The 22,500-nt window shown below is 34.4% G+C and overlaps 1 protein-coding gene across 1 annotated transcript in view; it reads right to left on the bottom strand.

Annotated features, from left to right (window-relative positions):
- Positions 1-8,584: 8,584 nt before the first annotated feature.
- The window catches only part of LOC135953707 (uncharacterized), a 73,671-nt gene continuing 59,755 nt past the window's right edge, over positions 8,585-22,500 (bottom strand). Inside the window, exons 3-7 of the mRNA XM_065503684.1 lie at positions 17,781-18,223; positions 12,594-13,568; positions 12,082-12,469; positions 9,145-9,347; positions 8,585-9,056 (exon numbers count right to left, since the gene is read on the bottom strand). Coding sequence (XP_065359756.1) covers positions 8,588-9,056; positions 9,145-9,347; positions 12,082-12,469; positions 12,594-13,568; positions 17,781-18,223 — 2,478 coding nt within the window. The 3' untranslated portion in view covers positions 8,585-8,587. The remainder of the gene's footprint in view (positions 9,057-9,144; positions 9,348-12,081; positions 12,470-12,593; positions 13,569-17,780; positions 18,224-22,500) is intronic.

Below are 22,500 nucleotides of genomic sequence, written 5' to 3'. Positions count from 1 at the left end.
AATACAATTGATAATTGTTTTTATTAACAATCTTTCCAGTATGTTTGCTATTACCAGTAAAAATTCATATTTGCATTAATATTTTTCTAATTACTCTTTCTACTTTCAGATGCATGTAATTTTCCAAAAAGAAAAAAGGTAATTGTTGCAATATTTTATTATATTTTAAAAATTTTAAGTAAAAACAAGTAAGAAAGTATGGTCGGTCAAGCCCGACCATATAATACCCTACACTAAGTAAAAGAGCAAAAACATTTTTCTTTTAAAATTTCAATAATTTATATTTTTGAGTGATTTTCGGAAGTGGGCCTTATATGGGGGCTATGACCAATTATGGACCGATCACCATGAAATTAGGTCGTGTTATTTATGTGTATATTAAAGTTAACTATATTGAATTTTGTGTGTTTACCAACATTTTTAAGCGATTTATGCACGTTAAAGTGATTTTCGGAAGCAGGTCTATATGGGAGCTATGACTAATTATGGACCGATCGTAACAAAATTTGGTGACATGAATTTTGTGTATATAAAACTTATTTGGAGCGGAATTTGTGGAGATACTTATATAAATTAAACATTTATGACCGATAAAGTCCAATTTCGGGAGGACATTTGTATGGGGGCTAGGTGAAATAATGGACAGATTTCAGCCAGTTTCAATAAGCTTCGTCCTTGGGCCGATAAAATAATATGTATCAAATTTCATCGCAATATCTTCAAAATTGCGACCTGTACTCTGCGCACAAGGTTTACATGGACAGCCAGCCAGCCGACCAGACGGACGGACGGACGGACGGACGGACTCAGAAGGTATAACAATATAACCACAGATGGTTAAATTTAACACACTGAAAAACCACCGCCTTTTAAACTTGACATCTTAGTGAAGAACGTTTTGAAAGCTTAACTTCTCTATTGCAGTTTTTGAAATGTTATACAAAGGCTAAGACAAAAGAAAAATAATAGTTTAAGTTTAAATTAGGTTTAACCAACCAACAATGCTTTAATTTGTTAGCTTGATATATCCAACCTTTTTTTGTTGATTGCATTGACATATTTTTTGAGGAGTTTAGTTTAGTTTGGAAGGGAGACCATAAAGTCCATTATGATTCCCTTCAAGACTCAAATAAAATGAAAAAGTTGCCATTTCTGAAAAAGAAAAGAAAGAAAAAATCCAAATCTGCATAAAGAGTGAAAAGTGGTTACAGATTTGAATTCACTGTAGAATATCCTTTAAATAGTCAACCTATTCCCCTGATAAAACCTAGTATGTTAGAGTAAGTTCAGGTAATGTGGTATACCTATTTTTTATTTGACTATAATTTTTAGAATCTTAATTCGATTGGAACAGTTTTCAGCTGGTGTTTTACTACAAGTGTTAGGTTTACATCCATGAAAGTAAAAAAGTCTTTTAAGTTCAAGTTTCAGAGAAATTTGGGAAAAAGAGAAAACACCCATAAACAAGCCATTGAAAAAATTGGCGGGTAATGTGGTACAACATGTTCTTTTAATATTGTATACCAAACCGAGTTGCGTTTTATTTAAATCATCTTTAATGGATGCGGTTAAAGTTGGCGGTTGACCAAGCTTACCAGAAGCTCCTCAATACATTATTCGCTTCGTAGGAGACATTGAATGACTGATGCGAAACAAATTTTCATTTGTTGTTTCTAATAGCTCATTTTCATACTTCACATTTCGTTGGCATATTATTTGCTTGAAATTCTTTAGCTATACCACATTAGCCGACCACGTGGTTTATTGAAATTATTATAAAATTAAACATATACACTAAATTGTTACATATGTTCTTCAATAGCAAAATATTCCCATTTGACTTTAAAATTAAATTAATGAAGTTTAAAACACGAAAAAAATTTATTTTTAACAGACCACAAAAAAAAGTCTACCATAAGATAATGCTGATTTTTTACAATTGACTATTAACATGACCTGCAAAAATGAAGTACACTCACCCAATGTGAATTTTCTGAGATCATAAAACTCTTCAGCTTGGTACCGCTACTCCTATGCTCTTTGTTTTAGAGAAAAGCAGCTATACCACATTACCCGCCTATACCACATTACCCGAACTTACTCTACTCAATTTTCAGCCAGCAACACTGGCTAGTTCATCTAGAAATCTGTTACCTAGACATTTAAATCTATGACTCTCGGGCAGTTTGCACATAATGTGCTCTACAAAAATCCCATATGCTATTATCCCATTTACCTATATAGGCCCAATTGAGTAGAGACCGGTTATCACTCCTACTAGAATTTTGAGACTTCACCTATCCAAGCCAATTCTTGTTTTGGTTTCCTTTGCATCCAGTTTTGGCCAAAAGGCCTTGAACACTTGACAATCCGTCCTACTATTCCAGGAGTGGTGGTGGAGTCTCGGAATCTTTCAAATATTGGCCTGTAGTAGTGAAAAATAGGAAGTTTTATGGTACCATGGTCTAGATCCGAACCATGTCTGGCCAGTTCATCTGCTACCTCATTACCCAGTATGTTCCAGTGCCCTATTACCCAACACAATCTGATTGAGTAGACTGGTACACTACCCATAACTCTTCAAGAGCTCTCCTGCAGTCTTCCACTATCGTTGTCGACCCCCTGTACCAGAGTCCATCTTGGATCCATCAGTGAAAACTGCACCCTCTTCGAACTGCTGATCGGATCCAATCCATTCATTCCTACTGGGGAACTCTACTGTGGGAGAGACACCGAAGTTAAATGTCGCGGCCATATGATCAGAGATTCCCGTGGGAATAATGTCCTGACCTATAAGACCTTCCTGATACTATATCCTAGTGTGACCTACTCGCAATGGTTTCACTAACGAAAACTCAAATTGCCCAACTAATTTGAAGACTTTGATAGTTTAGGAAATGTTAAGGCTCTAGGTCAGTGGTCGGCAAAACCAAAACATGCAACGTTGTATTACAGAGTGGCATAAAATTTACTTCCTGATCTCGTTTTTGATTCACATTTGATTATTTTAACTTCTCTAGATACATTCTGTTATAGTCGACTTCAAATTGGTTTTGAGTTCTTTTACTTCAGCGACATAATGCCAAATCTGGTTCGAAAAATTTTGGGACTTTGTTCTGTCTTAAGAAGAGCAGTATGTATTTCCTTTTGAAGACGCCCTTTAATATAATTATTCGAGTTTATTAAGCTCGATGTTAGATATTATTGTCTTCTATCGTCGAAGCTACAAATAGCTTTCAAAACTAGAAACTTTTGGGGAAAATTTCGATCAAGACTACTGACTAACTAGTACCTAAAAATACTGAAGCAACGAAACGTCTATTAAAACGTAAGATTTGTAGTATTTGATATTTTTATTTGGAACTTGTTGGGAACTTGAAATATTTTTTTGTTGCCCGGTATCGGTTAGAACCCTTTCACATTTTTAGTTGCGCAAGTCTCTTGTGTTTGTAGATGTTAGAGGTAATGTCGTGTTAACGAGAAGAAAATTTTGCATGCTGTTTTGTTGTTGGGCAAGAGACTTGCGCAACTAAATTGCCTAGTATGAAAGTGGTCTAAGCGGCATATAATAAAATTTACATAGAAACGTTATTGAGAGACAAAAAAAACTAAGTCTGTTGTCAAAAACTTAAGTTTTCTAACAAAAACATACATGCAAATAAATGTATTTCGTTGTTGTGTCAGCCATAAAATTTGGGAGAGAGTATTTCTACTCTCAGCTTACTCTCAGTTGCGCCTCTAGTTCTACCCTATGGCCTCTAGTTATTTCGCGAACGAATAAAATTGAGCGTTTAAGCTAGATTTGTACTGTCTTTAAAATGTCGGTTAGTTTTACAGAACAAGCATTAAACCCCTACTGAAACTTGGTTTTTATACCCTACACCACCATAGTGGGGAGGGTATTATGCGTTTGTGCAGATGTTTGTAACGCCCAAAAATATTAGTCTAACACCCACCTTAAAGTATACCGATCGACTTAGAATCACTTTCTGAGTCGATTAAGCGATGTCCGTCCGTCCGTCCGTCCGTCTGGTTGGCTGGCTGGCTGGCTGGCTGTCCATGTAAACCTTGTGCGCAGAGTACAGGTCGCAATTTTGAAGATATTTCGATCAAATTTGGTACACATTATTTTTTCGGCTCAAGGACCAAGCCTATTGAAACTGGCTAAAATCGGTCCACTATTTCACCTAGCCCCCATACGAATGTCCTCCCGAAATTGGACTTTATCGGTCATAAATGTTTAATTTATATATGTATCTCCACAAATTCCACTCCAAATAAGTTTTATATTCACAAAATTCATGTCACCAAATTTTGTTACGATCGGTCCATAATTAGTCATAGCTCCCATATAGACCCGCTTCCGAAAATCACTTTAACGTGCATAAATCGCTTAAAAATGTTGGTAAACACACAAAATTCTACATAGTTAACTTTAATATAGAAATAAATCACATGACCTAATTTCATGATGATCGGTCCATAATTGGTCATATCCCCCATATAACCCCACTTCCGAAAATCAGTCAGAAATATAAATTATTGAAATTTTAAAAGAAAAATTTTTTTGCTCTTTTACTTAGTGTAGGGTATTATATGGTCGGGCTTGGCCGACCATACTTTCTTACTTGTTATACTAAAGAGAAGTTTACAAACTTACCAGTATTAAAACCAGTGGTTTATGCTTTAGTGCTTAAATCAGTTACAAGTTTAAATTTTCAAAACAATTGCATCCATAGCTAATGTTTTGATAAGTTTATTTCAAAATTTAATTATTTTTTAATGGTTTTAACCAAACAACTACAAAAACAACCACATAATAACATCATAGTTAGCTAAACCCAAGAAATCTATAGTTAACTAAACATATTGTAGCTCAGTTTAAACCTAAATAATAACTGCGATAATTATTATTCGCAACGATCATTTTTATTGATTAATTATTGTATTTATTTATTATTTTAATTTTTAATTCCTTGAATTATTAAAAAAAAAGAAAAATTATAAAGAAAATATTCACAGCCTCTTCAGCATTATTATTAAAATTACGATTATTGTTATTATTAAATATTAAAAATATATTGCAAAAATTCTTATATTTATGTTAAAATCTTACAAAAACATTTTGATAAATTACATATAGTATTTGCGTTAATAAACGATAAAAGTTATTACTTAAATTACGAAATTGCCTTAAAAGGCCAATAAACTTATAACAAAAAAAATCTGAATATTTACGTGCAAAATTCAAATCAAACATTTTAACAAACAAAAAATCGCTCAATGTTAAACTAAATTATCATATAAAATATTAAAAAATATTACATTATTACTTTTTTTTTTTATAAAAACTACAACAACAGAAAAACAACTTTAAATGACTTATGATTAAATGCATACAAAGTAATTTATCAAATTGGAACGATCGACGACATTAATGGCAAAAATTAACAAAAAAGAAAAAAAAATACTATAAAACTAAATTTAATTTTAAATTAAACTCAAATAGTGGCAATAGTTGCAGTTATAAAAGTACTTGATAAATTATTTTTATGTAGACTAAAGGTACATTCAGATTAGGGAAATATTTGAAGAAATAAGGTTTATTTGTTAGATCTTTTTCACTTTAGATCTTTTTTACAAATACATATTTCTTTGTACGTTTATTTTGTCTTATATTTGAACAATCTGAACGTACCTTAACAGCAGTGTGAAAGGAATATAATAATGCATAAATTATTGCTTCATCATTTGACAATAATTTGGAAGTTTTGAATGGATTCGATAAGCTGCAGATGTAAATTAATTTGTAGAAGTTTTTATAGACAAATTTGCCCAATTCACAATAAGAGTCGTAGCGTTGTATCGTTGTATGTCGTAATTTTTTTTTATTAATAATTTGTTGTGAAAAATTTAGTTTGAAAAATATTTTTGACAAACAACATACAACGAACCGACACCGATTGTGAATAGGACAATTTATTTCAAAATTAACAGAATAATATGACTTAAATCTTTTGAACGAGGCTTTTGTTTTTAATAATTTATATGTTATTTTGAAGAGTCGACATCTGTCATTTATTCTCACTTAGTTATTGAACATGATAGTGTAAACAACAAAGCTTTTTTGGCTTTCAAAATGTCGAATTTTGTGCCACCAATGCGTCATATGCGGGAAGTTTTTCTTTACTTCTTTAATTGGAAAAAAGTGCCCGATTGCTCACCGAAACTTATGATGAATGTGTTTCATCGGTTTCAGCGTGCGAGAGATGGTTTGTGCAGTTCAGAAGTGGAGATTTTTACACGGAAGACAAAGATCGCTCTGGCCAGCCAAAATAGTTTGAAGACGAAGGAGGAATTGGAGACATTACTCTATGCAGATTGTTGTTAAACTCAACAAGAGCTTGCAAAATCATTGGGAGCTACTCAAGCAGCAATTTCAAAACGTTTGCGACCATCAGGATTCATCCAAAACAAGTAAAATTGGGTATCATACGAATTGAAGCCGAGAGACCTTGAAAGACGATTTTACATGTCCGAAATGATGCTTGAACGCTCATTACTTGCTATGAAAACTATATCCATTACGATAAACTGAAGTGTTAGATATCGTATGTGAAGCCCGGCCAACCAGCCTAATCGATACCAAAGCCAAATATCCATGGCGCTATTTGGTGGGAGCAAATTGTCCTACATATTATGAGCTGCAAAAATTTTACCAGACCTTCACAGGGAACCTGTACCGAACGCAACCGATTTGTTTGAAGCGAGCTTTGGCCGAAAAACTCCCAGAATATGCGGCCAGACATGAAACCGTAATATTCTATCATAACAACTTTAGGCCACATGTTGCAATACCTGTTAAAAAGAATTTAGTATGAAGTGGTTGGGAAGTTTTGCCTAATCCGCCATATAGTCCAGGCATTCTCCGTACGAATACCATTTCGATCGATGTAGAACACTATCTCTGGGATAAGCTTCATTTTGGAATAGACTATCCGAAATTGGCTTGATTTGTTCTTGGCCTCAGAAGATGAGCAGTTCTTTTGGCTCGAAATCCATATGTTGCCAGAAAGATGGGAAAATGTCATAGCTAACAATAGCCAATACTTTGAATAAATTTACATGAGGAGCCGCAGAACAAAAGGTACTTTTTCGAATTTTATTACAAATTGATTTTTTGGTACTTTTATAATATTTGGGTTGAAATCTTCTAGAAAAAATCAATTTACCAAAATTTTTAAAATTTCAATAACAAAAAATTCACTTCACAAATGTTTCAAAATAAAAGCTATAAATTTAAAAGAATATCGCATTTTTATACCCTTCACCTTCGTGAGAAGGGAATATATAAGTTTGTAATTTCTACATTTTTCATTTCCGACCCTATAAATTATATATATTCTAGATACTTATAGATAGCGAAGTCGATTAAGCTATGTCCGTATGTCTGCCTGTCCGTCCGTCTGTCTGTTGAAATCAATTTTCTGAAGACCCCTGATATCTTCGGGATCCAAATCTTCAATAATTATGTCGACATGCTTTCGAGAAGTTTGCTATTTAAAATCAGCAAAATCGGTCCACAAATGGCTGAGATATAAGCAAAAAAAACCAGGACAACCTCGATTTTTGGCCTATATCTGGATTACTAAGTCATAATATAGACAATATGGATATCTAATGATAGATATTTTAAAGACCTTTGCAACGATGTGTATAAGACCATAGTAAGTTGGACCTACAATGGGTCAAAATCGGAAAAAAAAAATTTTAACATGAATTTTTTTTCACCAAAAAAAAAAAAATTTTAAATTTAAAAAAAAAATTTTAATTTTAAAATTTAAAAACAATTCGAAAAGTTTTTTTTTCAAAAAATTAATTTCACCTAAAAAAAAAAAATTTGTTCACCTAAAAATATTTAAATTTTTTATTTTGAAGTATAATTTGGTGAAGGGTATATAAGATTCGGCACAGCCGAATATAGCTCTCCTACTTGTTAAATTTGAAAATATGTAAACTAAACAGAGAGTTCTTCTGGTTAAGTTCATAATTGGTGTTAATTTAGGGAGTTTAGCAGTTTATTTTATTAAAAAACTAAGCCCTATTTTATAAATATCTGATTATAGTTTTTTGTTGTCTGTCAAAACAACTTCTGTATAAAAAAACTGTCTGACTCTGTTACGCTAAACATAACCAGAAATTGTAAAAATGGGGTAATAATGTCATTTATAAAATTCCCTTTTATCTACAAAAAACCCCATTAATAATAATCTCCTCAAATTCACTTTCTTATACAATTCGTTTGTGGTTTGCCGCTTAACGCCCTCATTGCAATTTATATACACATCATTTTTCATTCACTCACTGCTAAAACATATTTCTCAGTTTTTCTTTTATAACATTTTCTACCATAAAAAAAGGACAAAAAAGAAACAAAAACTACTAAAAATAATAATAAATCATCTAAATACTACTTACTACACTTACACAAAACGTACTACTACGAATTTGACTACGAGTATTGTTAGTTAATGATTTATTTCCCACATTTTGTTGGTTTACGTTGTCGTTTTTTTTTTTTTACTTCTTAGGTCGAACGTTGATGCATTTTACAATTGCCATTGCAATTAATGACCGACCATACCCAGTCAACATAGTTGGGTACTTTGGCATAAATACCAAATTTATTACGTTTCGCACAGCCATCACCGAACGATGTTATGCCAAATATGGTCCAGGGATGATTGGGTTTTGTGGTGTCGCGACATAGTAGAGGACCTCCTGAATCACCGGCACATGTGTCGATGCGTCCTCGTTTGTGGCCCGCACAAAACATATTCTTCGTTATTGTGTAATCATGATACACCGAACGACAATTGTCCATGGGTATGATGGGCACCTCGGCCTGATGCAGCACACTAGTGCCTGCTATATCACGATTGCGCCGTTTACCCCAACCTATGACCGTGCAATCCATATTCTTGGGCAAAGGTTGATAGGGCCGTGGCAGGCAAGAGAAACCTATCCATGTAGTACCGTTAATGGGTTTGGGAAGTCTGGAATGATAATAAGTGTAAAATAGATTTTTTAGTTAAAGTAGTTTAAACTCAGTTCAAAAGTTTGTTTGGTTGGTTCTTTACTTACTTTAATAGGGCCACATCACTGTCCACCGTTTTCTTGTCAAAATTGGGATGTTTGAAACTTTTCAGCACTTTTACTTGCATCTCAGTGCCATCTTCATAGTCTAAATTATGTTCTCCTATGCGCACATACAATACTTTGCGCACACAATGAGCTGCCGTCAACACCCATTGGGGTGCTATTAAAGTACCGCCACAAAAGGCTTCCTGTAGATAGAAAATATAATTTTTGGTAAAATATTTTCCATCCAATAAAAGAGTTTCATTGAGGAACTGAATTGTTGTCATGTTGTCATTGGGTATATGACTTAAAAATGAGGTATTTACAATATATGAAAGATTTCCAACTCTTCAGCTCAGAAAATGGCTAGATTTTGAATTAAAAATGGCTAAATCCCAAAAATAACTGAATACAAATTCATAAATACTTTTCTTGCCCCCATTACCACGAAGTCTGGTTATGTTACTGACAGTTTTCAAAAATAACTTTTACCGACTTCGTGTTAATGGGGTTTAGCAGATTAACCCCCATTTTCTCAATCTCCGGTTATCGTTTTTCGTAACGATATACTTCCAATTAATAGAATTTTTGTATGAGAACTGTCAGTATATCGTCACTATAAAAAGTAAACAGAGATTGAGAAAATGGGGATAAAGATTGTAATATCAATATTTTTTTTTCCTTTTTGATAAATTAAACAAATTTCTGGTCACTTACAATCAAAATCGGATCCATTGAAGAAATGCAAAATTGATTTTTGAATATGCCTGATGTGTTTGCTTTGGAAACAATTTCGAAGCCTGTTTTCATAAAACCAATAATATTCTCATCAAATTATCAACAGACGAATTTGTTTAAAAAGACTGTTTCTTTGTCATTTTATAAAAAAATACTGTTTTATTTTTAAAAAATTTCAAAAATGTTCAAGAAAAGTATTAAATAAAAAGGCTAGGACAAAATAAAATGGCTAGATCTTCCGGCTAGATTAAAACTAGCTATTTTTTATGGCTAAATGAAAATAAAATCGCTAGATCTAGCCGGAAAATGGCTAAATTGGCAACCTTGAATATATGGCGTATCTTTTGAACGCGGCTTTTGTTTTTAATATCTTATATGTCATTTTGAAGGGTACATATCTGACATTTCTTCTCACTTAGTTATAGACCATTATAGTGTAAACAACAATGTTTTTTTCTGCTTCGAAAAGGTCGAATTTTGTGCGGTTTTGCTTTACTTCTTTAATTTGAAAAAGAGCCGCTGAAGCACTCCGATTATTCACCAAAGATATTATGGTGAATGTGTTCCATCGGCTTCAACGTGCGAGAGATGGTTTGTGCGGTTTAGAAGTGGTGATTTTGTCACGGAAGACAAAGATCGCTCAGGCCAGCCAAAAAAGTTTGAAGATCAAGAATTGGAGGCATTATTCCATGAAAATTATTGTAAAACTCAATAAGAGTGCAAAATCATAGGGAGCTACTCAAGCAGCAGCAGGATTCATCCAAACGCATGAAAATCGTTATCGAAATATGAGTTAAAGCCGAGAGACATTCGATTTTGCATGTCCGAAATTCTGCTTGAACGTTATAATAGACAATAATTTTTGCACCGATTCATTACTTGCGATGAAAAATGGATCCATTACGAAGCGTAAGATATCGTATATGAAGCCGAATCGACACCAAGGCCAAATATCCATAACGCTAAGGTAATGATCTGTATTTGATGGGACCAAAGGGGTCATATCCGCTGAAATCAGGGAACCTGTACCGAACGCAACTGATTCGTTTGAAACGAACATTAGCAGAAAAACTCCCGGAATAAGTGGCCAGACATGAAACCGTAATATTCAATCATGAAATTGTTCGGCCACATTTAGCAATACCTGTTAGAAAGAAGTGGTTGGGAGGTTTTGCCTCACCTGATTTATAGTCCATACCTTGCCCCATTCGACTACTGTTTGTTTCAATAGATGCAGAAAGCTCTCTCTGGAATATACTTCACTTCAGAACAGAGTAGCCGAAATTGGCATGATTCGTTCTTGGTCTCAAAAGATGAGCAGAATGATGGGAAAAGGTCATAGTTAACAATGGCCAATACTTTGAATAAATTTATATTGTACAAATGTTTCAAAATAAAAGAAAAAAATTTTAAAAAATTTCGCTTTATTAAGTTATACACCCAATACATGATTGAGGATGCTCTTCAATTGTGCGATAAATCTAATGATATATATCACGCACAATAGATCACGCAGAGTGGGTATCACAACACTCAACCTTGTTCTGGAGCGAAAGACGACCACGATTGAAATAAAAAACTAGGGAAATACAATAATGATTCATAGACTTGGGTAGTTCTAGAAGGAACTAGTTCAATTGAACGATTCCCTTGATTGAGCTAAATGAACTATGAAATGATTCATCCTCAATAGTATCGAATTGATCAGTAAAAATCGTAAAGATTCCCAAAGAAATCATCGAGCGTAATACGAATTTAATCGTATTCGTGCCTTAAAGATTAGTTCGGTCACAACAATTTTGTACGAGTATTCACGAAATTCATAATAGAGTAAAAGAGGACGACGGTTGATTTCGGAAAACTAGCGAAACATGGTATCCTAAATGTAGATCTCGCAATATCTGCTGCCGCTCACAATTAATGTTCTCTGGCACAACAATTTTGTAAACCTATCGAAACATAATAGCTCGGCTTAGTGATTTATCATCGAAGCTTGATCGACACACTGTTGTTGGGTTCATCCAAATCGAAAATTACAATAAAAATATTTACACAAACATTTAAAAACAACATAACTCAAAACCAGGGACCGAAAATAACAAGTCCATAAATCCAAATCTTAGAAATCCATTGTTATTTTTCGTTGTAAACAATAAATCACTATTGTTTGGTTTCTCCCATATTTATTTCAAGAAAACTCACCTTATATCGATTAAATATCGCCACTTGCCACGGCCATTCACCCTTGCGTGCCGCCTTGCCACCAATAATTTTCAGCATATTATACATGTTACGTTTATTGCTACGTATCGGTGCAATGCCACATTTCAATTTCATCGGTGTGTATTCAGGTCCACGATAACCCTTGCCATTCATAATAAAATCACTAAGGGTACCGCCTATAGAATTGGAGAGAGTGCCACCATCATCGCTTATGTCACGGCGACGTGTGGCCACCGGTCTCATGTCGTAGGACGGAGACTTTTGTACCTGTGCCTGCAGCCATTGTTGGCAAAAGCTTCCTTCGGTATAGCAGTAGGCAATTTCACGTAAAACCTCGCGGCCACACTGCTCGCGAACGCGACATTTTCTGGGGAGATGGAAAGAACAAAGAGGCAAAAGGTTATTTTCTGTATTTAGTATCAAGGAAAGAATGCTTATTTAGGTTGTTTTAGCCAAACATTGTGATTTAGTTTAGAAACTCTAATACTCACTTATATCTTCTCGTTGTACACTTCGGCGAACATTTCGTCCATCTGCTCCATTTGGAATATATGCGTCTATGTTTTGGTATTAAATGCTCTGGTGTTGCTCGCTCTTTTGAGGGTGTTAAATTCGAAGAATTTCCCGCATCCTCATCCACCGGATCCTCATACGAGACATCACCATATTGATGTTCGGCACGACTTATATCGATATCGAAATCTTCATATTGAAATACATCACCCTCAATGGCACCATCATCGTATACGCCCACAGCACCCTTCAAATTTCGTCTTGAATTATGCCTGCCCTGACGATGACCTCTAGATCTCTTCTTTTCCCTCTGTCTCATGGAACGTAGCTGATTGGCTGAAGTAGAAGGTAGAAATTTCTGATTTTGAATTGATCTCACTTCACTACTAGAGGGATCTAAGAGCTCGGTTGATGTGGCCAAACCCAAATCTCTGAGATCATCTTGTTGCTGTTCTTTAGATGTCAGGCCACCAGCTACTTCACCATACTCCAAATAATCCTCAAATTCATTCAATTGAGGCTTCCGTTTATGGTGATGTTTTCTTTTTCTCTTAGTCTTTACAATATAAAAGTCTGTCTCGTCATTGTCTTCATCATCGTAATCATCACTGGTGTCATCTTTGAAATGCGATGTTGCATGATGATCTTCGTCGTCTTCATCTAAATCGTGTGGATGAATTGTAACAGGATGATGTATGTTGTTCAACTCAGTGGGTAGTACAATTTCTGGTGTGGGATGTTGTTGTTGATCATGATGATGGTGAGATTCTGGCTGTGTGATTGCACTTGTTGCTGAAACTGGTGCAGTGGCGGCTGCTGCAGCCGCATTGATAACAATTGTTGGTGTTCCACTGTTGACTTGTTGTGATTGTTGTTGCTGCTGCTGCTGTTGTTGCTGTTGGACTGCATGTGGCGGTAGACTGCTTGACGTTGCTGGCCAAGCGGGATGACATCTACAAATGTAAAAGGATTACAATGTTGAGACAAATTTACTACATATTTCGAGATTTATAGATGTTGCAAACGAATGAATGTTTGCATTTCCAAACATTAAAAATTGTGGGTGGTAAGCTATGCTGTAGTTTAGCATTAATTTGGGTCACATTTGTATTAATATCATTTTTATTTCTTCTCTGTTTCTTGTCCACATTCTATGACATTTAAATTATGATTTTATTATTTGACTCGAGTGTGAACTTTAATAAAGTGGACAAAATCACAGCCAATTGCTGCCGTGACAAGTGGTCGTGGTCTTGTTATAGCAATACCACCACCACACATCTAATCAGCCATAAATTATAATTTATTGCTGCATTCTAGAGATAAATTGTTTGTTGCACAAAGACGATAAGACAAATGTGTTTGTTTTCTTTCTCTAAAATTAGAGGAGATCATCATGCAGCCGACTAATTGTTGGGAGATTAATGTGTCTCCTTAGATCGTGCGGAATGTGTGTCTTGTGAAATGCGATTTACTGACCTTTTTAATAAAATTAGTTTAGGGTAATAAGAGAAATTTGTTTAGGATTGGGATTAGGAGTATTAAACATTTAAATTGAGGAGATATTAATAATCTTGCGACATTTTTTGTGAAAATCAAACACTGAATACACTAGATATACATAATTATTTGCAAGTTACAGTAATGGCTATGTGACTAGTTATTTTATCATATTCATGTCCTAGTCAGAAGTCAACAGGTTAAATATAGTAAAACTCCGGATTACAAAAGGACACTTAGTGACAATTCACTCTCAATTGTCAATTCAATGACTATATGTTAAAGTGAAGTACATAAAATGACAATTGGATTCATGCTAGATTACCTGGGATCTATTTGCACTACAATCCAAAAATATATAAATTAGAGTAGTAGTAGTCAATGATCGACTCGGTTGGATCAATAGAATTTGAAAAAAGTCAATTACAGTCCTTCGAAAGACATCAGAAGAGCGAGACTAATCATGGATTTATTGCTATATATTGCGTGTATGACTTAAAAATCCAGCATTTTTTCAAATTTTTCGCTTTTATTTTGAAAGATTTGTACAATATAAACTAATTCAAATTATTGGTCATTGTTAGCTATGACCTTTTCCCATCTTTCTGGCAACATATAGAATTCGAGCCAATAGAACTGCTCAACTTTTGAGTCCAAGAACGAATCATGCCAATATCGGATACTCTGTTCCAAAGTGAAGCGTATCCCAAAGAGAATGTTTTGCATCGATCGACACAAATAGCAAGGTCTGGACTATTACGGTTTCATATTCTTCATATTGTGGGCGTTTTTCGCCCAATGCTCGCTTCAAACGAATCAGTTGCGTTCGGTATAGGTTCCCTGTGATGGTCTGGTCATATTTCAGTAGCTCATAACATATAGGACACTTTTGGTCCCACCAAATACAGAGCATTTCCTTAGCGCCATGGATATTTGGTTTTGGTGTCGATTCGGCTAGCATTCAAGCATCATTTCGGACATGCAAAATCGCCTTTCAACGTCTCTCGGCTTCAATTCGTTTGGTACCCAATTTTGCTGCTTTTGGATGAACCTGCTACTTGCAAACGTTTTGAAATTACTGATTGAGTTGTTCCCAATGATTTTGCAAGTTCTTGTTGAGTTTGAGAACAATATTCATGGAGTAATGCCTCCAAAACTTGGTTAAACTTGTTATATCAGCGGATAGCGGTCGAATGGGGAATTTCACAAAAATCTTTCAATATCAGTTGTCTTGTCTGGGACATTATGGAACATTATTGTTAGAAAGGTCTCATGTACTGCTACACAAAGTCCTTGGCCGTCATTTACTCAAAGACAAATTTCATAAAGGTCTTCCAAAATCTATTGACGTGACTGAAAACATTGATCCAGTATAAAAATTCGCATTTCAAGATCATCGTGGGACACTATAATTATTAGAAATCCCCATGAAGCGCTATTCAAAGTCCTGGTACGAAAGCAATTGTCTTGCTCAGTTAAGAGATAAAAAACATTGTCCGGAGCTCTTAAGAACTTTCCGAAATACTTGGCACTGCAAGACTGCAATTAAACTGAATCACACGCGGCAAACTCAGCACTGTTTTTACTGAATCCACAATATGCAGTAAACAGTACTGTACACTTCCAAAATCGCTGTTATCTGGGACATTCAGCGACAGAGTCTGCTGGTGCCCAAATAAATCCCCCCATTGGCCAACCATTTTCGGTTCTGCCCAAAAACAAATCCTTTTTCTAGCAAATACTATCAGAATTCCGAAGACGTGCTAAATTTACTGGCAAATAACTGTCTTGTTTTTGTACAATCTATTGAGTGCATGACTTAAGTATTAGGGATTTTTTAAAATTTTTAGCTTTTATTTTGAAACATTTGTACAATAGAAATTTATTCAAAGTATTGACCATTGTTAGCTTTGACCTTTTCCCATCTTTCTGGCAACATATAGATTCCGAGCCAAAAGAACTGCTCATCTGCTGAGGCCAAGAACAAATCAAGCCAATTTCGGATACTCTCTTCCAAAATGAAGCTTATCCCAGAGAGAGTGTTCTACATCGATCGAAATAAATATTAGTTGGACGAGGAACGTCTGGACTATATGGCGGGTGAGGCAAAACTTCCCAACCACGTCATACTAAATACTTTTTAACAGGTATTGCAACATGTGGCCCAGCGTTGTTATGATAGAATATTACGGTTTCATGTCTGTCCTCATATTCTGGTCGTTTTTCGGACAATGCTCGTTTCAAACGAATCAGTTGCGTGTTCGGTACAGGTTCCATGTGATGGTTTGCCTTGATTTCAGAAATTTTTGGTCTCAACAAATACAGAGCATTACCTTAGCGCCATGGATATTTGGTTTTGGTGTCGATTCGGCAGGTTGGCCGGGCTTCACATACGATCTCTTACGCTTCGGGTTATCGTAATGGATCCATTTACATCCATTTCATCGCATGTAATGATTCGGTGCAAAAATGATTTTCTTTTGTAGAGTTCAAAAAACATTTCGGTCATGCAAAATCGTCTTCCGAGGTCTCTTGGCTTCCATTCGTTTGGTACCCAATTTCTCTGCTTCTAGATGAATTCTGTAAACGTTTTGAAATTGCTGCTTGAATAGCTCCCAACCATTTTGCAAGCTCTGGTTGAGTTTGACAAAAATCTTCATGGAGTAATGACTCCAATTCTAGGTCGTCAACATTTTTTGGCTAGCCAGGGCAATCTTTGTCTTCAGTATCAAAATAACCGCTTCTGAACCGAACAAACCATCTCTCGCACGTTGAAACCAACTGAACACATTCACCATAAGTTTTGGTGAGCAATCGGTGTGCTTCAGAGGCACTTCCCGCCCATTACGCTTTATTGGCACAAAATTCGACATTTTCGAAGCAAAAAAACTTTGTTGTTTAGACTATAAAGTTCAATAGCAAAGTGAGAAGATATGTACCCTTCAAAATGACATATAAGTTGTTAAAAACAAAAACCTTGTTCAAAAGATACGCCATCTATTTTTAAGTCATAAACCCAATATATTGTACAAGGTATTTTATTATCAATTATTTTATTCTCAGTTGAGAGTTTTTAAAGTAAATTCTTATTTCAAATTTCCAACTTTCCCTTTCTAATAGCTAAAGTTAATTAAAAATTCTGGTGGTCATTGTTCCATTTCATTAATTTTGTTTAAACTAAATTTTACACTTCACTGATGTATGACACAATTTTCAAACTTTATGTGGCACATTTAATTAATGCAATGCCAATGCCCTTCTTTTGTAATGCCCTACACCAAGAGAAGTCATATGTTAAGTTTGTTTGATTTTCAAATGGAAATGAGTTTAAAAAAGTTAATAATTTTCCGTCGTCATATACGACTCGTTTAACATAACATGTCATGTCTTTCAAAAGATTAAATGCTAAAGGTCACGTCATTGTTCGGTATCTACTCTGGTATTTAATTTCAAGAAAATCTAGATAAAATAATTTCAGATATAAACTGGTTTTTAAAGGCTTCAAAAATCGTTAGAGGAGAGAGAACTAAGTCTTTTTCCACATTTTAAGCGGGAAATATGTATCATACCTTTAAAAATTTAGGGTACTAACCCTGTCGACCTTTAATCGCTTAATGTGCAGTAACATTTGTATTAATTATCAACACAATCGAAAATTTACTTACCGCCAACATTTGCGTTCCTCTATATGTTTAATATGACCGCATTTCCGTTTCGTTTTGCAATAACGTTCTCTGCGTTGTAAACACTCCGGCGAACAGGGTGACCAAGCTGTCCAAGGGGTATACTGGGCATGCGAATGGTGATGATGGTGATGACGACGCGGCACCCATCTATTATGTGGACGATGATGATGCAGACGATAGTGACGACGTTCAGCTCTTTGGCCATTTCTCTGCCAATGCTGATGATATTGACGCTGTTGTGATGGCGGTAGAGGCGGGCCAAACTGTTGACTGTGTCTTTTATGTAGATGATGGTGATAAAAAGGGTGTGCACTTGAAGAACTTACGGCTGCTAATGGTGGCGGTGACGGTGATGGTAAATGACCTATTGAAGCATTAACTTCCGTTTGTAAATGCTGTTTAGCCAATTGTACATGACTATTCTGTAAGAGAGAAAAAAGAGAAATGTTTTTTATTTTTTTAAATTTAAAATTTACTTAGTTTTTTTTTAACATGATTTATGAATCACGTTTCTTTTATTTTGCTTTCCGTCTATCAAACATATTTGTTTTGATATGATACGATTTGGAATAAGTTACAATAATATGTTTCCTATAAGTGGTTTTATTGTGAACTTTATGTAGGTACCATGTTGTTGTTTTGGTTCACCATCCCATTCCTTTCAGTGTGTCTTGGGTTGCTGTGTTTTTCTTCTTGTTTATTTATTTGTTTGTTTTGTTTTTCTCTTTTTGCCATTTCATTGTCTTGTGGTTTTTTGGCGGTGTCGTAAAGATGTCAATGTTATTTTTAACATGTTAAATGTATATTTTTTCTAGTTTTTTTTTCTGTTTTTGTATTTATATATTGTATATTTTTTTATTTCTTGTGTGTGATTTGTTTATATCAAGTCATGTCGTACCAGAGTGATATGATACCTTTAGTCTATGAATTTAATGGATGAATTCCCTGTTATTCTGCACAGTGTTATGGTTTGTGGTAAACATTTGTTGTACTGCTTCAAAATTAGAACAAGGAAATTAGAGCAATGATATTAAACTATTATAAGTATCGGTATCAATTTCAATATTTCGTAAAATATACTTTATATTTTAGGTTCTCATAGAAGCTTAGGCTTGTTGAGGCTTGTAGACCTAGGGCTTAGGTTCGTTCATTATTTGAAATTCTCATCGAATCATATAGAATATTCTGTGTTATAAATATATCGAATCGTTGATTCATTGGAATTCTCATGGAATCATAATATTCTCTTTAAAATACAAGTCGAATATTTTTTTTTTGGGAATATTTCGTGGAAGTTTGGACTAAACGACAGGGAACAATTATTGTTCCCTCCCGTAATCCGGCTATCCAGGAAATCTTTAATAAGCGAGACGACATGAGTTCGAAATATTTGGAATTCTCATCGAATTATTGAGAGCATGATTAGAAATTGCGGGATTTATTATGGATGGTGTGTCTTTTGAACTCGGGTTTTATTTCTAATAACTCATACGTCATTTTGAAGGGTAAATATCAGTCATTTATTCTCACTTAGTTATTGAACAGTATAGTGTAAACAACAAAGTTTTTTTTGCTTAGAAAATTTCGAATTTTATACCAACAAACCGTCATATGCGGGAAGTTTTGCTTTATTTCTTTAATTTTAAAAACAGTGTCGCTGAAGCCACACCGTTGTTAGCCAAAGCTTATGGTGAATGTATTTCATTGATTTCAACGTGCGAGAGATGGTTTGTGCGATTCAAAAGATTTTAACATAGAAGACAAAGATCGCCCATGCCAGCCAAAAAATTTTGACAACCAAGAATTGTAGGTAATTTCAAAACGTTTGCGATCAGCAGAATTCATTCAAAAACAGGGAATTTGGATACCATATATGCCAGAATATGTGGCCAGACATGAAACCCTAATATGCCATCATGATAACGCTCGGCAACATGTTGCAATACCTGTTAAAAAGTATTTAGAATGAAGTGGTTGGGAAGTTTTGCCTCAACCGATTTATAGTCCAGACCGTTTGACACGGAAAACAAAGATCGCCCAGGCCAGCCAAAGTTTGAAGACCCAGAATTGGAGGCATTAATCCATGAAGATTGTTGTTAAACTCAATAAGAGCTTTGGAAAATCTTTGTTGAACAGCAGTATTCATCCAAAAGCAGGGAAATTGGGTACCATACGTATTGAAGTCGAGAGACCTTGAAAGACGATTTTGCATGTCCGAAATTATACTTTAGCGCTATAAAATAAAAACATTTTTGCACCGAATCATTACTTGCGATGCATTACGATAACCCGAAGCGTAAGAGATCGTATGTGAAGCCCGGCCAACTAGCCGAATCGATACCAAAGCCAAATATCCATGGCGCTAAGGTAATGCTCCATATTTGGTGGGAACAAAAGGCTTCTATCTATTATGATCTGCTGAAATTTGACCAGACCATCACAGGGAACTTTTACCGAATGCAACTGATTCGTTTGAAGTAAATATTTGCCGGAAAAACCCCAGAATATTCGACCAGCCATGAAACCGTAATATTTCATCATGACAACGCTCGGCCACATGTTGCAATAACTGTTAAAAACTATTTAGAATGAAGTGGTGGGGAAGTTTTGCCAGACCTTTCTCTGTCCTACTATTATTTGTTTCGACAACAGAGAAAGAAAGTTCATAAAATGTTATTATAATCCATATTTCACTGCTTTACAATACTCTTAGTGTAATTTTTAGTTTATAATATTCTCACTTAAATTTTAAGGATCCATCCCAGCTAGGGTTTTTAATTTCCGAACCTTTTTTGATTTCCGGGAATCGGTAAAATTTTTCTCTACATTCCCGGGTACTGTAAACTATAAAATTCATATACAAACTTAGTGTTATAATCATTATATATAGAACTTCGTAGTAATTAATTCAATTTGAGCTTAATTCACTAAAATCTTAATCCGTAATTAAAAAATGTCAACCTTTCATTCATTCCCAATATCTAATTCTTTAGCTTCCTTCAAAAGTTTCATTTAAATTGAATTAATTTTGAAGTTAATTGATAACAGAATTTATTCAAACTTTGAATGATTAAATTTTTGTTGATTCAAATCTACTACAAATTGAGTTAAAATGTTTTTTCTTCATTCAGTTTTATTTAACTTTTAATTATTTTCAAAATGAATTGAAAAAAAAATCTTAATCCTTTTAGTAAAATGAATGAATTCAATACATTTAACTGAATAGTTAAGAGATAAAATTTATGTTGATCTCAAAAATTTCCAAATTATTGGATTCGAAAGTGAATTTTTATAATACAACATCTGCAAAACGCACTCATTATAAAGCTGACTTTGTTACCAAGGACCATTGATGGACTTCCTTTCAAGGCCAAAATCAATTCTATACTTGAAAATACCAAATGGTGTGCCGCGATCAAAAGTAGGGGCCTTTGTTCTACTATTGATTTCTGGAATAATTCGCACCTGTCAATCTTGGCATTGAAGATTATTCAACTTTATTTCTAGATCGTGCAGTTTTCCATATGCTTTTTTAAATGTTCATTCGAAAAACCCCAAAAAAATAATAAGTGGTCTATTATTGTCGAGATATAAACGAAAAATTGTAAAAAAAAACTTTTCACTTTTTTTAAAAAAAAAATAGAGTTCTATCTTGTTTTCTTTGCAATTTCGTCAGTTTTTAATTCCCGGGAATCCCGACTAAAAATCCCGGGAATCGGGTAGTGAAAAAAAAACCCTACTCCCAGCAGTTCACTTGACTAACTCGAATTGATATATATTGGGTCATTTGATGTGTTATTTTTAGAGCAGAGGGAAGTCAATTGATTACCAGGTAATCTAGCGTGAACACAATTGTCACTTAAGTGTCTCTAAGTAATCTAGAGTGTAGTCACTTTAAACATTTATTTTGTACTGCACTTTTTCGTGAGTAATTAATTTGAAGAAATTGTGTTTATATCATTCTCATATGGTTTATTTTCTTTTTGCTTATGTTTACTGACATCCCATGTAACATAGTGGCAATTGTCACTTTAGTGCCTCTTAGTAACCTAGAGAGTAGTCACTTCAAACATTTATTTTGTACTGCACTTTAGAAAGTATTTCTTTTACTCACCTATTGAAGAGTTGTTTGTTTACAAGTAATCAGTTATTGGACTATTTATAATACATATGTCTGTTTTAAACTAACTAGTTATATAGCTGAAAAAGTAACCAGTTAGGTAGCTAGTGAGATAATGGACGCTATGTAGCCAGTATGTGAATTCAATGCGTTGACTATTTTGGAACAGCTATCAGACGGTGAAAAACAGTTAATTGACTCCATGCTTAGGACATGCTCGTCTTAAAATAACTAGTCACGTAGCTAGTTATGTAAAGAGTTCGTGAGAGTTTTCTTGAACTGCTTGGAACTTTTTGGATGACTCTGGTTTAGAAGTTTCTTAAGTCAATTGTTTTTTATTCGTGGATGTTGATGGCATTGCTTTGCTGGGCATGTTTGAAGAGCATTGCATGTCTTGACATGTTTTTATGTGACACTTGTCGCCGTGATAAACAATTCATCATTTCCAATCCTTTTTTTATTAAATTTCTTACATATTTTTGAATTTGGGGTCGAATGAATATACATACCTACATATGTATGTATGTTTTTCTCTAATAGAAATTGTTTCCTCCGCAAATTATTACAAAAACTTCTCAA

Source organism: Calliphora vicina, chromosome 3, assembly GCF_958450345.1.
Source record: "Calliphora vicina chromosome 3, idCalVici1.1, whole genome shotgun sequence".
Classification (NCBI taxonomy): domain Eukaryota; kingdom Metazoa; phylum Arthropoda; class Insecta; order Diptera; family Calliphoridae; genus Calliphora; species Calliphora vicina.
Note: the sequence above shows the minus strand (reverse complement) of the source record. Positions and strands in the feature narration are given on the sequence as shown.